The sequence below is a fragment of the Nicotiana sylvestris genome, chromosome 2, assembly GCF_000393655.2.
Source record: "Nicotiana sylvestris chromosome 2, ASM39365v2, whole genome shotgun sequence".
Classification (NCBI taxonomy): Eukaryota; Viridiplantae; Streptophyta; class Magnoliopsida; order Solanales; family Solanaceae; genus Nicotiana; species Nicotiana sylvestris.
Window position 1 is genome coordinate 216102268 of NC_091058.1, and position 22498 is coordinate 216124765.

A 22498-nucleotide genomic window follows, 5' to 3' on the forward strand; every position below is an offset into this window, starting at 1 on the left:
TTTTTGAATGATATTTTATTCTTTTTACTTTGATGATTTACCAATAATAAATTATAATATATTTTATTATAAATAATAATTTTCATTCAAATTATAAATAGCATAATTCTTTTATGACTTTGTTATAAAATCTACTGTTATTTTTTATGATTATTATTTTAAGTATGTTCTGAAGTTTCACCTTCTCTCTTATTCTCTATTGCGAATATCATTTTTTGAGTTACGATTGTCTAGTAAAATAGTTTCAAAATTAAAATATAAAAATTTATTGAAAGTATAAATATATAATCTTTTAATATTATTAGGTTATAAAAATAATAATAATTTTTCATTGATATTCCCACAAAGGTTCCGAGTAACTAAAATAAGACATCTGACTATTATTGAGGGCAGAATATCTTCCTATATTGAGGTACCTAAATAAATCAACGTTATCTTTCTAGGAACTTACAATTTTTTCTTTAATTTGTATTTTATAACACAAAACACATTATTTTTAATAATATATATGTATTTTTATTAAAATGTATACATTAATATAGAATTTACGCGCAAATCATGTACCATGAGACTAGTATAAATAAAAAGGTTTCAATTTCTAGATTTGGTTGTGGTTGTTCAAACGAGTGAGTAAATTAAGTTAAGTTCTATCTCTATTCATTTGTAAATATACGTACCTCGTTGGTTTTTGTTTTTCCTTCTTCGCATACATTCATTCAATTTCATTTTTTCCGGGTTATGACGATTTTATTTTTTACTTTCTACTCAATTTTTATGAATAAGCTGGTGCTATTTCTCATTAAAAGACATAGTTAAAAGAATTAATTCTTAAAAATATTAATTTATAACTTTGACTAGGCCAACGATTTCACTGAGTCAATTTTTGTTAAAAGAATTAAAATTCTGCCAGATTGCGTATGCTTTGAATTTTTGTGACTAGCTGCTTCTATGCCATCCAATTGCTCCTTTGGTGACTCGAAACCACGACCCTGGGGTTGTAGGCGGGGTGTGCTGACCCTCGGAGCAACCCCTCTTGTCTTCTCCTCCTTAATTGATGCACTCACTAAATCTGTTATCATCTCAATCATTATTTATTCTCAAAGTTGGATCATTAACTCATATCAGGAGTCCAATCCTCTTGATTTAAAAAAATAAGAACCTAATTCTGGCAGGCCAGAAATTGCTCAAGAAAGGGTTCATATATATTAAGTTGTTGATTATCATAAAGATGGACTGTAAGCTAATTACAATGTAAAAATGATACTGTATAGCCGCTCTCAAAATAATAGCCGGAAAAACTATATTTTTTGTATATATATATTTCTGTAAGTCATATACAAAAAATATACAAATTTTATATACTTTTGTGGCTAACGGATGTCAATAGTTTATGGCGCGGACTAAAAGTGATTTTTGCCCAATTAAAATTGTCACTATTATTCTTGCTACCAGCTAAAATCTAAACACATCTTTTATTTGGTAATGTCATATATTAACACAAAAGGGGAAGAAGAAACAGCTTTCATTGTAGGTGTGCTTGACTAGCCCTTTCTGGATACAAGTCTCATTACATTCCAGTAAAGGCAAACAAAGACAAATGTTAAGAGTCTGCTCAATACAACAACAAGTTTTGGTTTCCCCTTCTAATCGTTCGGAGTAGCTTCTAGCAACACAGCATCTTCAGGAATTCGGGAAACAGAAGTTCTCCGGGGGAACTTAACGTCTTTTTAATAGGTTGTATATAATCCGTACACCACAAAAGGCTTACATGGGCAAAGTGTTTCCTTATATACGCGCATAACCTGTTAGCCAGCATCCTGTGAACGCTTTCAGATAGCAGCAAGCTCAACAATAGTACGGCCGTCACATTATTATGAGGTATTACCCTGCTCCGAAGTCTTTGCCAACTTTGCTTGGGTAAGCCTGTCCAGGATAGGAGGTTCCAATGGAATGGGATCAAGACAACGCTCAGCAGAAGCAACAATTACCTGTTTAGAAAGATAAATTCAGTTTGACTCTTGTTAGGCGAGAACAATTAGAAGCATTCAGTATATCATGTACAATTGCAAGCAACTAAACAAAGATGCTGCTGAGGGAGTCAGGGAGAGATGTAACATAAACAATAGCAAGTAATAATGACGAAAGGAATTTTTTAGGTAATTCTCTTACTGCAGAAAAAGAAGCCATTAAAGAGGATACTATCATATTACTAGTGCCAAGGTTCCTTCGACATAATAGCTCTAGAATACAATAGCGTAGGCATTTATCTCTTTACCTCATCAAGCAAAAAATCAACAGCAGCTTCATCATCGGCAGCGTCCTTAAGAGTGGTTTTAAGAAAATGAATGTCCAGCTGAATTTGTTGAAATCCGCTACGGTTAAAAGTCTGAAGTCGGACAAATTCTTGCAAACTCTTCAAGCAAAGTTTTATGATGGTAGTTATTACTGATTCCTGCAAATCAAAGGCATTATAATCAATTGTTTCAAGATAAATGCAGTTTACCAAGTGACAAGCACTAGCACTTAACCTGTGTATGTTCGACTTTTGTAAAAATTTCCATTTTCTGCTTAAACAATTTCGCCAAATGGGACTCGAGAAGCTGACTTCTAGCTTTCTGGGTATTTGACCGTACCATTCTGTCATCTCTTAATGGATTACTACGGGAGGAAGTGGTGCTCCCATTGCTGTCAGTGCGGCGATGCTTACGGTTGAGCCCTTCAGGTAATAAACTCTTTACTTCATTGACGATACTATCTAGCTGGCAATGAGATCAAATAGAAAATGTTAATCTTCTACAATCTTATTTCATGTCTCTTCTCCGAGAAGAAGTATAATCAATAACATAATTACAACGAGGATTTAAGTTTTGTCCCACGCTGCACTTTAACTTCCCATTCTTAGAACAGGAAAAGAAGATAAAAACCAAGGTTTACCTCTTGAAGAAGCAGATCAACAAACATATGAACTTCCCTGGGTTCTTTATGCTGTACAAAGAGGAAGGGTAGGGAAACATTAGCACAAACCATTCACATTGGTCTGCTCGGGTAATGAACTCCTACCTCACCGTATGTTCTGCTTACCTTGACCCAATTTGGCGTGGTAAACCTTTTATTCAACACAACTGATATCTTCTGAGTTCTCATGTTAATATACTGAGAGTAAATTGAGATGAAGAGAATCAGAATTTGATTTCATAATCAATTAATGAAGGTAATAAAACAAACACTACAAGCTTCATGTTTCATTTATAAAAATTATCATCAAGCTAAGAAGATAATTTAAAATTCAAAACAGACAAACATGCTACAAAGATAACTATGCAATCATGCAGCACATTATCTATCAAGAACCTTCAAAAGCAAGCATTCGGAAAATGTGAAATAATTAAATAGAAGAAAAGAGTTCCTGACAACCTACCGCTACCAAAATCACATTCCGCAATTCTTGTTTTTTCTTTTTTAAAGATGGATTCAGCCCAACATTCAGCAATTCTATTAGATAGAATTATAAAAAGATGTTACTTTTCCCAGAGATGCTAAGGTTATGTATATCCATAAACCGGACACAACGAAACAAGCTGATCAAATGAAATAAAATAAAAAAAGGCAGTACATGGGCAAACATGTCAAAAAGATGCTTTTGATTCAATGCTTTACCTATATTTGGTCATAGAAGATGATACTCAGTATAATAAAAAGTAGATCATGTTACTGTAGATGTATTTACTAATTTTTAGTTAGAAATTCTCTAGCTTATTCGTATACATTTCACCTTATATTAAGTTGACTGTTTTTTAAGACCAGCACCTTAGGATGTTAGACTACAATCATATCATGTATGCTCCTGCCTCATAACATAGCTTATTATTCTTATTATCATTATTCCTATTTAACTGCCCATGAACTCTTACCATTGAATGGCTGCATGGTTCTTAAAGAAACTACATACTGACATATTAGCAATATAAGACAACCCACGGCAGAGACATTAAAACTTTCTCAGTAGTTAAGTACAATAATTCACATTCTGTAGTTAAGCCAGTCACTGGAACAGAATAATGGTGTTGGACCTCTGTAAAGAAAATGCACAGAATCTATAGTACATACATGCTGCAAGAATTTTTCACCAGCTGCTCTGAAGGTGCGACAAATTTCTGCCGGAATAAAAGCTGGACCATTTTCATAGCCCCGAGACCTACCACCAGAAAAAGAGGAGGCAATTTCCTGAAAGATTTTAAAAGTTCAGAAATACCCAGTTAAATGGGGCGGATTATATAATTACACTGGTTATAACTATTAGACAACTCCTTACCTCGGTAAGTCTGGGAATAGCATTTTGCTCAACAAAAACAGAGAGTTGAGCCAGCAAAAGAACAAGCCCAGGAAGTATTTTGTCTCCCTGTATTCTCTCCCGAAAGCTTAGGTCTTGACTGGCTGAATATTTCTTTCCAGAAAGTAAGTGAAAATGATCATTAAGTTTCCTGAAGAAGTCCTGAAATCCTTCTTGTACCCAGTCAACGATCAAGTCTCTCAACTTAGAAAGCAGTTCCAAGTTTTCATCAAGAAGTTGACGGAAATCCTGTCATATAAGAAATCAAAGCAAAGGTGCAACTCAAACACAATTGACTTGGAACTTAGTGCCTGTAGATAGTGATTTTATAGCTTCTTTTTGTCCGTTGGACAGTAGGATTCCTTGTGACATAGGGAGCAAGTTTTTGTCTAGTTGAGTTATATTCCAGGTAGTTGTTTTGGCCTAATTAGTAGTAACTATCTGTCAGTTACTTGAGATCAATTTTATTGATGTCTCTTACAACAGAGAGCATAGACGCATTTCAGTAATATAATAGCGGTACAAATTTGTTAAAGCATGCTTATATTTTAGGTAATGTAACTTCATCAGTAGAATCTTTCAGTATACATTCCATTGCTATTCCAAAAATTTTAAAAGCATTCCAGAGAATAATTCACAAGAAAATTAACTCACATGGAGATGGATTTTACTGATCGGAAGTTCTCAACCTATTACTTTTAAGAACTTTTCAGTATTTTACTTCTATATCATGCAGATTTCTTAACTTATTTCCAAATACTGAACACTCTAGAGGGCAGAAGTAGAATTGATCATCATATACTGACAAATTAACAATCTCTCAGCCTGCACTCTTATAACCAGTGAAATAACAGCTTTAATAGCCTTTGGACAAATACATGAACTATTTGATACAAGGATATATAAGGACTCTGTATAATTGCACAGCAACTTATTTTACCAGTAAGACATCCATGCTGCCATGAACTAGTGCCTTTTTACTGGCCTCAAGGGTGGCCTCCAAAGAATATTCTTCTTCAGTACCCTCCATTTGATTACCGACTTTTACGACAGCACCTGCCAGTTCAAAAGAATAAAGAACAGTCAAAATTAAGATGAATAGAACTCCTCCAAAACATGTTATTTCAATATTAAGGTCATAGTATTGACAGACAATTTATTTTCTGAAGGTTAATTATTTGGATAGTCCAAAATTCTTTGGTAAAGTAAGTTTCCTATCCATTGTAAATTGAGCTTTGCATCTTACATGTAAGGATAGAACTCAAACTTCTGAAGAACATTTTCCACTCTTATATCTTTTGAAATACAACATATAAGTTGAATCCATATTTTTTAAAGTTACATGTTATCTATTTATTGCAATTTAACAGTACAAACCTGAAATATCAAGTAAAAGATGGCTAAATCTGCTACTAACGTATTGTTTAACGGCAACATGAGCAGCCTGAAACAACACGGTCAGTCACCAACGACAATAGAACATTACAGACTAATAAGAGGTAGTTGTCTATTATAAGCAACCTCCATAGTAAAATCACGCAGACCAGCCTCAGGCAACACTTCATCCATCAGAAGCACATCGGTCCAAATAATCCCTGATGAAATACGGGTGTCATAAGATACAATTAGACCTCGTTACAGTGTCCTCATACAAGTGCTATCCATGAAAAGCTTGGTTATAGAAACAGTGGACTTGACATTTTAGAAATCCGAAGAAACAAATAAACAAGCAAGACTGAAACCAAGAAAGAAATCAATAGTATCAAGCATCTATTGCAAGGAGCAATGCTGTAAGGTAAATATGAAAATGAAGTCTGACGAAGCAGGTAAAGAGAAGCAATTGAAATGCAAAACTAAAGTTGAATATGCAAAATAAACTAGAAGCCAATATTACATCTGTTCATGAGGCAAATGCTAGTGAAACTTACTTAACATGGCAACAAGATTGGAAGAAGCAAGTCGTTTCTTGATGTGCTGCTGGGCAGCTTCGAAATGCCTAAATTTGGAAGTAGGTGGAATTGTAATATTAGTCACAGATATGACAATATTCAGCACAAATGATGATGAGAGAACAAAATCAGGAAAGGGGGTGGTGAATAAGAAGTGCGTACATTTTAGGTAAATTTTGTGCAAGTCTAGAGAGTTGCTGTTCTGAATCATGGAAAATAGCTCGATAAGCACGGACAGCCTCAGCAAATTCGCGAATAGATGCCTAATTCATGAATAGGACACATATAAGGATAATTATAATTAGTATCATGAAGGAGGTAAAATAAGTATTACACCAAACAATTCAAATCCAGAAGCATACTTATTTTTTGGGCACGAAATCAGAAACATACTTAAGATCCCAAATCTGCATTCTTTTGGTTTCACCATCTTATTTTAAGGAAAATGATGGGCACTAGCATGTTGCATAACAAATATCTCAGCAAAGTAGTCTTTCACATAAATGTGCAAGTCATGTAACAATGCAGTTCAATTGAAGTTTAAATATGTAGAGCGCTTTTCCCAAGTACTATTCACACCCTTATCGTACATTCCTCCCCCTTTTTTTTTGACAATGTAACATTACATTCCTCCCGTTTGTAGTGATAACTAGTGTTAGTACCTGCGATGCGCGGATAATTTGAGAAATAAAGGGAATAGTGTTACTAATGCTTGATACTCATCAAAAACATCATTGACATTACTTTATATCACTATCTTTAGTTTTATTTATCCTTAACCTTAGTTAGAGATAACGTCTTATTTAGTAGTTAAAGATAGAGTCTTAGCTGTCAAAGATATTAAACTTGTTCAGCTTCCTGTTCTATAAATAGGATCTTTACATACTTTATTTTGAAAACAACATTTGAAAAATATTTGACAAATCAAACTGGATATTAAAACCTCTAACTCCTGATGCCCTCCATTCTCCCTTCTTCTTGTGTCTTCCTCCCTGTTTCTATCTATTCTCTCTGCTATTCCTCTCCCCCACCCCCCAACCCAAACACCCTTTTCTTCTCCTCTCCCTCACAGTCTTCTCTCTTTCTCCTTCTTGTTTCTTCCCCTTGCTTTTCGCTCATCTCTTTTGGTACTACATCAATTAGCCACATTGTCAGCATAAAATTGCAACTTCAGACCATGAGCAATGACCTTAATTTAACGCACCTCATGTGCAGCAGAAGTAGCTGATTCAGGAAGGCTTCCTTGATCTGCTGAAGCGTGGGGTATTTCCTTAGATTCCAGATGGAGATCCACAAGGAACTGTTCTAATTTTTCAAATAGTTGCACTTTCAAATTATCAACCTGAAAAAAACATAGACATTCAAAGACCAACATGGCAAGAAGAAGACAATAGAACTTTCATTAATCTTCATCACAGTATTGAACTAGTTAGCAAAGAGTAACAATAAACACAAGAATTTTTATTTCAGTCAATTTTTAATATTTACAAACTAAACTCGAAGATAGATAATTATTCTCATATTGATATCCAATGAGTACGAGGTCACGAGTTTCCTTTTTACAATTTTTTTATAAGGTCAGACTGCAAGTTTCCTCTTTACATTTATTTTTCTTTTCTTGTTGAGGAACTTATTTCAACAAGCCTCAACGTATATTCCATATCATGAGGCCAGCATATAAATAACTTTAGTTACCGACAAACCCCCATATCCTTTTAGCTCTATAAACATAAAAAAAATGACCACATTCACCGCCAATAGCACTACATAAAAAGCATCCTTCACATTTTCAAGTCTCTACGTGAGAAAAGAAAAGGATAAAATTGAAGAAGCATATTAGACAAAAGAAGCTGATTCCAACTCAGATGTGTTGACAACTGTAGGGTTTTGATGATAGGACAGGGGAGATAAGATACTTATATCTTTTTTCCTATTTTAATAAGTTTACCATAATCCTTTTAAAATAGTGCCTAACACGTTTCCCGTTAAAGGTATGTATGGCTAAGAGAAAAGAAAAGGACCTTACCATATGGCTATTAATATACGAAATCATTTTGCTATGTACTTCACATGTTGCTTACCACATCCCCTCCTGCTATGCTCTTGACATGTTACTTACCCACATCCCTCACCAACCATTCTTTACATCAATGATGTAATGCATCAAGTTAACCTATTCTGCAATTGCTTCACTTGGACCAAACTTTTAACAAAATGCAGCAATTTCATGAATTACTGGAGCAAGGCACGGCCAAATTGAGGTCATCGACATGCTCATCTTCACAGGATGGAGAGCTTAGAAAGCAACTAGAAGTTAAGCTCCTTGCTGAGAAAGGGAGGGTGACATGTAAAATGGGAGGGAAGGAGTACATTTTTTTACTACACATTTTACTTGAATTAAAGGAGGGTGAAATTCTTATAAAATTGAAGATCTCTAAAATAAGTTCAAGAATAAAGTGAACCATGCAAAACAAGTAATAGAAATGCTCATATATGGAAGAAGAGGAAAAAGGTGCGACACGGACCGGAAAATTTAACTGCTTAAGGAGCATAACAGCTTCAGCCCTAGCTTGTATTGAGTCGGAATCTGAAAATACCTTTCCCTGAAACCAAAGAAAAAGTAATAAGTTCTTGAGGAATAGACAAATAACTTGAACTAGTATCCTGTAAATTTGTATTCAGATTCATCTTTTTCCCCCACTTGAAAATTAGCCCTTAGAGAGAGGAAGATGAAAACACTCCCCAGCATGGCATAGATCTAAATGGTTCATAGGGATTATAGAGACGCTTAGCTTCGTTTGTTTAGAATGAAGATGAAACGAAAGGAAAGGAGAGGGAACGAGGTGACCGCTTAACACAAAATAAGTACTCCCTCCTGATTGTAAATGCTAGCGCCACCCAAAGGGTGGTCTTTAGCACCCCTTGTGGGTGGCTACCACCAAAGTGGTAGTAAGTACTCCCTCCATCCCAATTAATGTGACAATCTTTCCTTTTTAGTCATTCCTAAAAAGAATGACACATTTCTATATTTAGTAACAATTTATCTTTAAACTTCATGTTTTACCCTTAATGAGATGATTTAAAGCCACACACACTTCTATGGTTTGTTTTAGACCACAAGTTTCAAAACTCTTTATTTCTTTCTTAAACTTTGTGCCCAATCAAACACCTTCACATAAATTTGGGACGGAGGGAGTACTATTCTTTGTCTCCTCTCCTCTCTTTCCTTCCAAATCCTTCTATCCTAACATAATGTTTAACTCAGTTTAAGCACCTCAACCAATTACGGCATTTCTCGACAAAGTAACTAGAAAAGAGAAGAAACCTGCAAATTCTTTGTAATAACAGCAATTGCTTCCTCTGAGGCTCTTTTGCAATCCTGGAACGAAGAGTTCCCATATGCCTGGTGATAAAAAAGTACTGACATTAAAGATGAGACTTTTACATGCATTTACATCATATAAATAGTGAAAACAGTGGAACAAGGACCCCTATGCACAGACCTTGAAAATGGGCATGGCTCCAGTGTAGTATTTCACTGCATCAGCATAGGCTTCTGATTTGATACACTTCGCTAACCTAGCGGGTAGATCATATATGAACTGCTCTTTTCCACAGAAGATGAAATCCGTGTAACTCACACATCACTAGAAACCAACTTTTATACAATGCATAGCAGAACATGGCATAAAGTTGAATTTATCTTTCTTAGAAAAGGAAGTACAATGATGAACCTGAATAACAAGTCTATATGATGGCCAAGGTAATAAGACATTTTATTTTCTTCAATTAACATTAGTATTAATTTACAACTTCACCAATCCTTTTTTGGCAGTGGACTATTTACCAGCTCCAAAGATCTGGTAGCTAAAATATGGAATGGCTTACTCCTTCCTCTTCCTAAGAACAATCTTCACGTAATAAGTAAAATTTGCTCTACATATCCCCATAAATAATGAGTTCAAGTAAATTGTATAGTAAGTAATAGATAATGTCATTCTTCAATTAACATCTGAATCAATGTACAACTTCACTGTCGACTGAGCATCTCATTCCCCCCTTGCTTATATCATATTTATAAACATTTCCCTTTGCTTAAATCATAAAAAGTCAAAAGTTAACCAGCTCAAGATATCAGGGGGGGTATAAAGGAAATGTCTTATTACTCTCTCCTCATCCCTAACAGCAAACATAACTTAGTTCTGAAGGTTGTTATAAGAATCCACTGTTGGTAACTTCAATCCTGAATAAGAAAGACATGTTTTACAGTGGAGTAAGACATTGCAAGAGTTTAACACCTCATTTTACTACCTGAACTTTGCGTAGAAGATTACGGGTCCGATGCAACTTCTCTATGTGCTCTCTCTTCTCAAAAAGAGAAGTATTGACCCCATCACTTTTAGATTGCACAGACATTATCTGCAAATAATTGAAAGAAATCAAATTCTTGACACACATTTTTCAATGTTGTGCTGCTTGAGTCATGATTATAACCAAAAAACAGTAAAATACTTCTTTAAAATGTTAAAAAAATAACAAACAAAAACCTTTTCAAGAAGCTGCTCCATATTTGTCTCCATGCCAACAATATTATTTTTCATCCTGGAAAAGTAATCTTATAGGTGAGTTCTTCTTTAATGCCAAATGAGAATATGACAAGATAAAACCCAGTTAGTCCTTATTCAGCATACAAGCAGAAGCCAAGCATAATAATTTAAGAAACTTCTAACAATTGCATGATCTCCCTTATTGTTGAGCACTGAAATTGAGGAGCCATGAATCATGCTATAAGTACTAACAAACTCAACCTACGTAGAGTTAAGTTGCAACAATATCCCCCTAATATCTGCCACATACAAGATGAAATGGTTTCAGAACAACATTCTAAAACAGGGTTTACCTTTTAATTGTGTCTGTGGCACTTACGAACTTGTTGTAATTTTCATATACCAGCATTTGCAGGTCAGTATCGAGATTCTTTATCTCAGCAGCCATTTCGACATGCCTGTGAAGCAGACCTTCCAAATTGGACTTCTGCACCTGTATGTTTGGTGAAATATGTCATTTCTCTTTTCCGGGACTAGAAACGATGCATGATTAAAAAAGAGCAGCTTACTCCGGGAAGCAACAGATTAAATAAAGACCTCCCTGATAAGTACATAACTTCGCAAATACAAAAGTTTTAAGAAGATACGTTATGTTAAAGCCAGACAATCACGTCCACTGTGTCAAAGTTTACTCCTCTAACCTGAGTAGGATGAGATAAATGGGAAAAGTATATTGTACTAGTATAACTGATTGATTCTGTTGCAATAGACTGCTGACTGAAAGTGCCACAACTCATTTTCCTTTTCTTTTCTTCCAGCTACAAGGATTAAACTGCATGGGACTTTTGTGCCTCTTCTTTGATTCTTTTAGCCTTCTGCTAAGGTTACCAAAAAACTGCCATGGTAACTTGAGCCCTCCATCTCAAAAGGAGCAGTTACCCTATTCCGTTAAACAAGGTGGAGCTTGATTGTTACGTTGCATTTACTATGCATATCCAATTTTACATCCAAAAACCCAACTACCAATGTAGTATTTCAGGTATTGCTATTTGGTAGTAATAGAACCCAAAGTTGTATCATTTTTCATGTTTGATTACAATTTCTATTCTTTTAATAAGTAATAATTACTCGTACAAAATAATACACAATAGGCAACTGTTCTTATCAAAAGCTTTACAGAATTAATAGTTTTAGTAGATCTTAAACTAGTAACATAGCGTTGTCTGCTAAGAAACGGAAACAAAAAAAGAGTATACAGACATTTTCTCTAAAGGATGTAAGAATTAATTACTACACGTTGAAAACATTTTATTTTCTTTCTTTCAAGGAGGTCGATCCAATGCAAAGAAGAAAAGCAAGCCATATTTTCCAGAAGCTGTGGAAGGTAAGAAGTTAAGCCATTATTGCAAGCTTGTCCATGGGGGGTGCAATTTTTGGTTTCTCAGGCAAGAACAAAAAAAAAGCTGACATCTTTGACTTGCTTAATTGAACTTGGAATTTCTTGAAGACCAACGAGGAAGTGCTAGAGCTTGAACACAAAAGATAATTACGGTTCCTTATTTTGTTCCATTGTTCGTTAAGCAATTAAGGAGCTCCATTCCATGTCCAAAATCACAGTATCATCTAATTAAGCCTTCAATATTACAGATAACTATAGAAAGTAAGAAAATCGAACATCTGAACCTTTCTAAACTCATACGTCCCCAAAATCAGTAGCTGATGAAGCTTTTGAGCTATGAGTTCAATTGAATCTAGTATTTTTGACATGGAACATAGATATATATCCGTGAAAAACAACAAAGTTTCAATAAATATTATATCTTGAACACAGAATTTCAAAAATACGACGAGTTTGATGCTTAGAGCTTAAAGGCTAAACCTATCAAGTTCAAATCTTGAATCAGCCTCTGCTACCATTTTCTTAGCTCTACCATTATTTATGTATGAATTCCATCAAATCAAACCTCTATGTTTCTCCAGCATATCTTCAAAAAAATTGTTTGAACGGGCCTCTAACACTTTATGTGGCATTCTACACAGATTCAACCTTCTTTGAGCTTCAGAAATTAACAAATTTGCTTTACTTATTGAATTTTTTTTTAATGATTGCGGTACTTTTAAATGAGTTTAAGTTCTATGCACTAACATTGTAAATTACTTTGCATGTAATTGTAACTAATAACAATGATCGTTAACCTAAAATAAATGGTCAATAGCCTGCTATAACAGGTCAAATTACACAGATTATGTAACAACATATATTACAACGTCAGTGTATATAACTTAAATTTTCAAATTGCGAAGTGAAGAAAAAATTGGAATACTAATATAAAACAAAACATATTTAATTTACTCAAAATTAAAACTAATCCAATATCATTTATTTTTTTATTCAGAATTGATCCATAAAAAAGTAAATAACAGATGTAAATGGAGAGAAAATGAGGGGGCATACAAGTAAATTCATGTACTGATCGGGGTCGAAGGCGGTGGTATTGATGGTATCCAAAGTGGCGAATCTGGAAACAGCATTGAGCGGCGGCGTTGAAGAAGTAGAATTAGGATCTGGAGAGTAGAAACTTGATAATAGATCTCTCATTCTCTTTGCTTTATCGTCCATTGCTACATCTTCCTCTGCCCCCATTTTTGTTTTTATTGAATTCACGATTTGTTCCTTTTTGGTCGAAGTTTAAAAGACTGCTGCTGGAGTACTGACGATTTGAGATCTGCTGTTGTTGGTTGTTTATCTATGGCAGCGAAACAATCATGTGAAAATACAGTGATCAAATGACATTTTAGAATAGCAGTAACCAAACGGTTATTAAAAGGCAGCAGAAGCCGCATATGCTAATTACGATTTATAATTCGCAAAGACTAATTGCGATTTCGCAAAGGAATTGCGAATTATAAGACGCAAAGACTGATTGCAATTGATTAGTCAAGAAGGGTAAAAGCAATTTATAGCTAATTGCAATTTATTAGTAGCACATGGTGTTAGACCTCCGCCATTTTGAGCTTGACTTGACAACGAGTGTGTTGTCACGAGGCAGCAAGAGTGTTGCAAGCTAGGTGCATGAGTAGCACCAAAGGTAAAAAAGGGAAACGGGTAAGTGATGGCCAAGGCTTTGACGGAGGCGAGGCAACTTGGCAAGGGCTTGACAATGAATTGCGGGCTGAGGGTGACACTTGATCATGGCAAAGGCATCAAGGCATGAGGCAATGATGCCAAGGCAAGGCAAAAACGGAATGGCAAAGGCAGGCTAAAGTGCAACGGAAGGTAGTGCGCGGGACAAACTTGTCATGGCATTGGGGTGCGGCAAAGGACTATGTTCGTGGGCAATGGCATAGGCAAAATGTGGCTACAATGCAGCTGGATACAATGGCATTGGCGCCTGATTCAAGCCAAGGCACGAAAATGGGTACCAAGCTTCAGATTGACCAAGTCAAGAGCGATTACGGCACATGCTGTGCACATGGGCAGCAGTTGGCTTTGTTCAAAATGATAGCAGATGGGAGTTAGCACTTTTTGGCCATGTTTCCATTATTATTGGCATGATCTATACATGTTCCTAGCTGTTGGGGGTTGTCAACTACATTAGGCTAAAATAGTGGGCTATGTGAGACAAGTGTCTAAGCCTGTCACGATCCGGATTTTCTACCCTCGGAAGTCGTGATGGCGCCTACTAACGTGAGTTAGGCGAGCCAATTATTTGAACAAATTACTTCTTTATCCATTTTATACTCTTTAACAATTATAAAGCCAAAGCGTGTAGACAGCGGAAAATTTCAATAAGCGGAAGAAATGCAGTAAGTTATCTGAATATGTATCTAATACAACTGTTTGAGCATCGACTACCTACAACTGGTGACACAACACCACAGACGATCTAAGAATGCTACATACAAAGTCTGAAAATAAACAAAGGAAATGAAACAGGAATAAAGGGATAGAGGGAGACGTTAGGGCATGCGGACGCTTGCAGGTCTACCTTGGATCTCCGCGTGAACTGAAGGCAGCCACCCAATCTATGGTCCAAAGGTTGTAGCTCTGGGATCTGCACATAGTGCAGAGTGTAGTATCAACACAACCAACCCCATGTGTTGGTAAGTGCCTAGCCTAATCTCGGCGAAGTAGTGACGAAGCTAGGACCAGACTACCAAATAAACCTGTGCAATTTAACTATGTACAACGGAAAAGAAGAATAGTAATATACAGTCAAGTATGGGAGGGGTAACATGTTGCGGGGGAGCTATCAATTTAGGATAGAAAGACAACAGGTTATTGAAAGAAAACACATATATTAGATATCAGCAAAGAACCAGAAATAAATAAGTGCACGGCATCACCCTCCGTGCTTTTACTCTCGTCCTCACCAAAGCAATCAAGTAATAAAAATGTGCACGACATCACCCTTCATGTTTTATTCTCGTCCTCACCATATAATCGATATAATCGGCATGGAATGGTACATCGTGCGGCACGACATCACCCTTCGTGCTTTACACTCTTTCCTCACAAGTCATACACGGCATCACCTTTCGTGCTTTAACACTCTCTCACCAAAACAATACACGGCATCACCCTTCATGCTTTACACTCTTTCCTCACAAGTCATACACGGCATCACCTTTCGTGCTTTAACACTCTCTCACCAAAACAATACACGGCATCACCCTTCGTGTTTTAACACTCTTCCTCACCCAAACAACAATCACAAATAATAGGGCAAAGGAATAAATGAAATTACAATAAGAATCCCGGCAAGAGAATAATAGTTCAACAATCAAGTCCCGGCAAGGGAATAACATCAAAAGAAGCATCAACATCCCGGCTAGGGAGATAACATCAAAACAACAAATTCCCGACAAGGGAGATAATATAATGATTCTCTTCTCTTTTTCACTTTTACTTCACAACTCACTTCACAACTTTGAGCCAATGCTCTAAAAGGTTCAATTTCCACGTATACTTTCACATTTCATTGTACAACTTGAGCCAACGCTCCTCAATATTCAAATATCACAATTACTTCCACAAACTTTGCCTAACAATAGAAACCATCATCATAGCATGAATAATACAACGAAGCCATAATAATCACAATATAAGACTCACGGGCATGCTTGACACCAACGTATAGATACTCGTCACCATGCATATACGTCGTACTCGACAAATACCACATAGCAAATAGGACTCGACTCCTAATCCCTCAAGCTAAGGTTAGACCAAACACTTACCTCGATGCCACGAACACAATTCAAATCTCTACTATCGCTTTACCTCTTGATTCCACCACCAATTCGCTCGTATCTAGCCACAAGTTACTTAATTACATCAATAAATGCTAAATGAATCAATTCTAATGCATGAAAATGAGTTTTAAGTTTTGCCTAAAAAGTCAAAAATCGCCCTCGGGCCCATATGGTCAAAACCCGAGGTTCGAACCAAAACCCGATTACCCATTCCCCCACGAATCCAAATATATAATTTATTTTGAAATCGGATATCAAATCGAGGTCCAAATCCCTAATTTTTGAAAAACCTAGATTCTACCCAAAACACCCAATTTCCCCCATTAAATCATTGGTTTTGAGTTGAAAACATGTGAAAAGATGTTAATGATTGAAGAAAACGAGTTAAAATTGACTTACAATCGATTTGGAAGAAGAGTTGTCTTTGAAAAATCGCCCAAGAGTGTTTTGGTTTTGAAAGAGTGTGAAAAATGAAAGTTTTTCGGCTAAGTTATAAAATTGCAGGTTGCAGATATGGGAATTGTGACTAGGACTTCTGCTAAGTTCGCATTTGCGAATGCAATGCCGCATTTGCGAAGTCGCATTTGCGACTGAAGTCTCGCATTTGCGACCAAGGGGGATTTCAGGCAGTTGTTGCATTTGCGACAGTCACTTCGCAATTGCGAAGAAGGCAACCCAGACCACATCTCTCATTTGCGACAAATTGCTCGCATTTGCGAGACAAGCTTCGCAAATGCGAAGCCTACAGGCCTGTAGCATACCAGCAATTCCCTAAGTTAAAATTTCACTTTGTGGCCTATCTAAAACTCACCCGAGCCCTCGGGGCTCCAAACCAAACATGCACACCAACCTAAAAACATCATACGGACTCGCTCGTGCATTCAAATTACTAAAATAACATCAACAACTATGAATTTAGCATCAAAATCATGAAATTTCTCAAGAACTTCAAATTTTCCATTTTTCTCAAAAACAATTTGATTAACGTCGTTTCAAGTCCGTTTCTTACCAAACTTCACAGACTTATCTTAAATCACATATAAAACCTGTACCGGGCGCCGAAATTAAAATATGTGCCCGATACCATCAAGTTTTAAACACTTTCATTTCCAAAATTCATAAACAATTTCAGAAAATAATTTTCTTTAAAAATTCATTTCTTGGGTTTGGAACCTCGGAATTCGATTCCGGGTATACGCCCAAGTCCCATATTTTCTTACGGACCCTCCAGGACCGTCTAATCACGGGTCCGGGTCCGTTTACCCAAAATATTGACCGAAGTCAACTTAAACTCATTTTAAATGCAAAATTCATCATTTTTCACAGATTTTCATATAATAGCTTTCCGGCTATGCGCCCGAACTACGCACGCAAATCGAGGTGATGCCGAAAGAGGTTTTTAAGGCCTCAAAATGCAGAAGTTACTTTTAAAACAAGTGATGACCGGCGGACAGAAGAAGGAAGTACCTGAGTTAGGGAAAAGATGGGGATAACGGCTCTGCATATCGGACTCAGAATCCCAGGTGATGCCTCAGCGGGCTGACCTCTCCACTGAATACGAACAGAAGGAAAACTCTTCGATCTCAACTGACGAACCTGCTGATCTAGAATAGCCATCGGCTCCTCCTTATAAGACAAGTCCTTGTCCAACTGGACAGTGCTGAAATCTAACACGTGGGATGGATCGCCATGATATTTCTGAAGCATGGACACATGAAACACTGGATGCACGACTAATAAGCTCGGTGGCAACACAAGTCTGTAAGCCACCTCTCCCACTCGATCAAGAATCTCAAACGGGCTAATGAACCTAGGGCTAAGCTTGCCCTTCTTCCCAAATCTCATCACGCCCTTCATAGGCAACACTCAAAGCAATACCCGCTCCCCGACCATGAATGCCAAATCACGAACCTTACGATTGGTATAACTCTTTTGCCTAGACTGAGCTGTACAAAGCCTATCCTGAATAATCATGACCTTGTACAAGGCATCCTGAACCAGATCCGTACCCAACAACCAAGCCTCTCCTGGTTCAAACCATCCAACTGGCGACCGACACCGCCTACCATACAAAGCCTCACAAGTAGCCATCTGGATACTCGCTGGTAGTTGTTGTTGTAGGCAAACTTCGCTAAAGGTAAAAACTGATCCCACGAGCCTCCAAAGTCAATGACACAAGCTCGGAGCATATCCTCCAAAATCTAAATGGTCCGCTCGGACTGCCCGTCTGTTTGAGGATAAAATGTTGTGCTCAACTCAACCCATGTGCCCAACTCTCGTTGAACTGCTCTCAGAAATGGGAGGTAAACTGCATACCTCGATCTGAAATGATAGACTCGGGCACACCATGAAGATGAATAATCTCCCGGATATAAATCTTAGCTACCTCTCGGAAGAGTAGGAGAATACCACATGAATGAAATGTGCTGACTTGGTCAGTCTATTAACAATCACCCACACTGCATCGAACTTCCTCTGAGTCCGTGGGAGTCCAACAACGAAGTCCATAGTGATACGCTCCCACTTCCACTCAGGAATCTCAATCTTCTGGAACAAACCACCAGGTCTCTAATGCTAGTACTTAACCTGCTGATAATTCAAACATCGAGCCACATATGCAACGATATCCTTCTTCATTCTTCTCCACCAATAATGATGTCGCAAATCTTGATACATCTTCGCGGCGCATGGATGAATAGAGTACCGGGAGCTATAGGCCTCCTCTAAAATCAACTCTCGAAACCCATCCACATTAGGCACACAAATTCGACCCTGCAATCTCAAAACTCTATCATCTCTTAAGGTGACCTACTTGGCACCCCCGTGTTGCACCGTGTCTCTGAGGACACACAAATGAGGATCATCATATTGTTGATCTCGAATACGCTCCAATAATGAAGAACGAGCGATTGTGCAAGCTAACACACGACTGGGCTCAGAAATATCCAACCTCACGAACTGATTGGCCAAAGACTGAACATCCAAAGTAAGCGGTCTCTCACCGACCAGGATATAAGCAAGGTTGCCCATGCTGGCTGACTTTCTACTCAAAGTATCGGCCACCACATTGGCCTTTCCCGGATGATATAAGATGGTGATATCATAATCCTTTAATAGCTCCAACCACTTTCTCTGCCTCAAAGTTAGTTCCTTCTGCTTGAACAAATACTGCAGACTTTTGTGATTCGTGAACACCTCACATGCCACGTCGTACAGATAATGCCTCCAAATCTTCAACGCGTGAACGATGGCTGCTAACTCCAGATCATGAACATGATAGTTTTTCTCATGGATCTTCAACTGTTGTGAATCATAGGCAATGACTTTGCCATCCTGCATCAACACCGCACCAAGTCCAATACGAGATGCATCACACTAAACCGTATAAGGCCCTAAACCTGCGGGCAAAACCAACATCGGTGCCGTAGTCAAAGTTGTCTTGAGCTTCTGAAAGCTCACCTCACACTCGTCCGACCATCTGAACTGGGCACCCTTCTGGGTCAACCTGGTCATCGGAGCTGCAATAGACGAAAACCCCTCCATAAACCGAAGATAGTAGCCTGCCAATCCCAAGAAACTCCTAATCTTTGTAGCTGATGCTGGTCTAGGCCAGTTCTTGACTGCCTCAATCTTCTTCGGATCAACTTGAATACCCTCTGCTAATACAACATGATGCAGGAATACAACTAAACTCAGCTAGAACTCACACTTTGAAAACATAGCATACAACTGACTATCCCTCAAAGTCTGAAGAACTACTCTAAGATGTTGCTCGTGCTCCTCCCAACTACGGGAATAGATCAAAATATCATTAATGAAGACTATCATGAACGAATCCAAGTAAGTCCTGAACACTCAGTTCATCAAATCCATAAAAGTTGTTGGGGCATTTGTCAACTCAAAGGACATCACCAAGAACTCATAATGCCCGTATCGAGAGAGGAAAACTGTCTTAGGGACATCAGATGCCCTAATCCTCAACTGATGGTAGCTAGATCTCAAGTCAATATTCGAAAATACCTTGGCACCCTGAAGATGATCAAACAAATCATCAATCCTCGGCAACGGATACTTATTTTTTATTGTAACCTTGTTCAACTGTCGATAATCAATACACATTCTCATCGATCTGTCCTTCTTCTTAACAATCAACACCAGCGCACCCCAAGGCGAAACACTAGGTCTAATGAAACCCTTTTCAAGCAAGTCTTGCAACTGCTCCTTCAACTCTTTCAACTCAGACGGGGCCATACGATACGATGGGATAAAAATGGGTTGGGTGCCCAGAGCCAAATCAATGCAAAACTCAATATCCCTGTCGGGTGGCATACCTGGCAAGTCTGAAGGGAATACCTCAGGGAACTCACGAATAACGGGCACATAATCAATAGAAAGAATCTCAACACTAGAATCATAGATATAGGCCAAATAGGCCAAACACCCCTTCTCGACCATACGCCGAGCCTTCATATATGAGATAACACTGCGGGTAAAATGACCAGGAGTCCCTCTCCACTCTAAACGAGGTAAACCCGGCAAGGCTAAGGTCACAGTCTTGGCATGACAATCCAAGATAGCGTGATAAGGTGATAACCAGTCCATCCCTACATCGAAATCAACCATGTCCAGAAGAAGAAAATCTATACGAGTCTCAAGACCCCCAATCGCAACTACACATGAAGGATTGTCTTGATCTACCATAATAGAATAACCCACCGGTGTAGACACATAAACAGGAGCATTCAAAGAATCACTAGGCATAACCAGATACGATGCAAAATAAGATGACACATAGGAGTACGTAGATCCCAGATCAAATAAAACTGAAGCATCTCTGCCACAAACCAAAACAGTACATGTGATAACTACATCAGAAGTCTCAGCCTCGGACATGGATGGAAGAGCATGATATCGAGGCTGGGCCCCACCACCCTGAACTACATCTCTGGGACGGCCTGCTGCTGGTTGGCCTCCACCTCTAACGTCCTGAGCTCCACCTCTAATACCTCTACCTCCACCTCTAGCACCTTTACCCCCACCTCTAGCTGATTGAGCGGGCTGTGGAACACTCAGTGCCTGAACCATGGCACGGAAACCCTGATGCTGAGACCTACTCGGTGCTCGAGGGAAAAACCTAGCAATGTGACCTATATCACCACAAGTGTAACAAGCCCTCAGCTACTGAGACTACTGATCCTGACGACCTGAATGACCACCCCAAAAACTCTGAAGCAGCGATGCATTGTAGGACTGCTGATCAAAATACTGCATATGGGAACCACGACCACCTAAAGCACCGTAAGTAACCTGAAGTTCTGACTGAAAAGGCCTAGGAGGATGGCCTCTACCATACGAATCTCTACCTCCAGACGAGGTACCACTGAATTGGCCTAAATGACGAGGCCTCTTACCAGACCCCTGACTACCTCCTTACAATAGAACTAACTTTTATCAGACCCCTGACCACCTCCTTACGATAGAACTATCTCAACTCTCATGGCCACATTGGCCGCCTCGTGGAAAGAAATCTCACTCCCTGTCTCCTTGGCCATCTGAAGCCGAATAGGCTGAATAAGTCCCTCAATGAACCTCCTCACCCTCTCTCTCTCTCTCTCTCTCTCTTTCTCTCTCTCTCTCTCTCTCTCTCTCTCTCTCTCACTCAGTAGGAAGTATGATAAGAGCATGCCGAGCCAAGTCGATGAATCTGGTCTCATACTGAGTAACAGTTATAGAACCTTGTTGGAGACGCTCAAACTGCCTCCGATATATCTCTCTCTGAGTAATAGGGAGAAACTTCTCCAGAAATAACTATGTAAACTGCTCCCAAGTCAAAACTGGTGATCCGGCTGGTCTAGCCAAGCAATAATCTCTCCACCAATTCTTGGCGGATCCAAACAAGCGAAAAGTAGCAAAATCAACCCCATTGGTCTCCACGATCCCCATGTTCCTGAGAACCTCATGATAGCTGTTTAGATGATCTTGGGGATCCTTAGAAGATGCACCTGTGAGCACATAATTTTTCCCCTATATGAATCGCTCCTATAAAATCAAAGAAAATAGATTTTTTCCAATCATTTGCCATTTTATACGATTTTGTAGGATTTTTATTAATTGTTTGTATTTTGTGCGTTTAATTCTTATTAAAATCATGAAAAATGCCAAAAATACCATGCATTGCATTTAGGTTTGTTTTTACATTTTTAGGATTAATTAGTTAATTATTTGCTTTACTAAAAATGAAAATCACAAAAATTAGCTCATTTTACATTTTTACCTTTTAATTTTTTAGATTATTGATTTTTCTCTTTTAATTTAGGATCAAGTAATTTTTATAATTATTGTAATTAGAGAACTAGTTAGTTTTACAATTTAGATTAATTTAGAATTTTTAATTAAAGAAGAAGAAAAAAGAAAAA

At 37.8% G+C, this 22498-nt stretch overlaps 1 protein-coding gene across 1 annotated transcript; it reads right to left on the reverse strand.

Annotated features, from left to right (window-relative positions):
* Nucleotides 1-1453: 1453 nt before the first annotated feature.
* LOC104238010 (vacuolar protein sorting-associated protein 51 homolog) lies at nt 1454-13661 on the reverse strand. Its single transcript, XM_009792264.2, has 20 exons — nt 13282-13661; nt 11180-11319; nt 10827-10881; nt 10591-10698; nt 9783-9881; nt 9605-9682; nt 8805-8882; nt 7484-7621; nt 6442-6542; nt 6259-6326; nt 5852-5925; nt 5708-5774; nt 5271-5386; nt 4313-4579; nt 4108-4224; nt 3082-3153; nt 2935-2985; nt 2529-2759; nt 2276-2452; nt 1454-1988 (listed from the first exon to the last, which is right to left on the reverse strand). The coding sequence occupies exons 1-20, from the start codon at nt 13468-13470 to the stop codon at nt 1872-1874; spliced, it is 2343 nt and encodes a 780-aa protein (XP_009790566.1). The 5' UTR covers nt 13471-13661; the 3' UTR covers nt 1454-1871.
* Nucleotides 13662-22498: the final 8837 nt, after the last annotated feature.

Coding starts and splice junctions, on each gene's coding strand:
- LOC104238010 (XM_009792264.2), bottom strand. CDS start 13,470: ATGGGGGCAGAGGAAGATGTAGCAATGGACGATAAAGCAAAGAGAATG. Junction 5,775..5,851: donor TGCGTGATTTTACTATGGAG/GTTGCTTATAAT, acceptor GTGTTGTTTCAG/GCTGCTCATGTTGCCGTTAA. Junction 5,387..5,707: donor TCTTTTACTTGATATTTCAG/GTTTGTACTGTT, acceptor TTGAACTGGCAG/GTGCTGTCGTAAAAGTCGGT.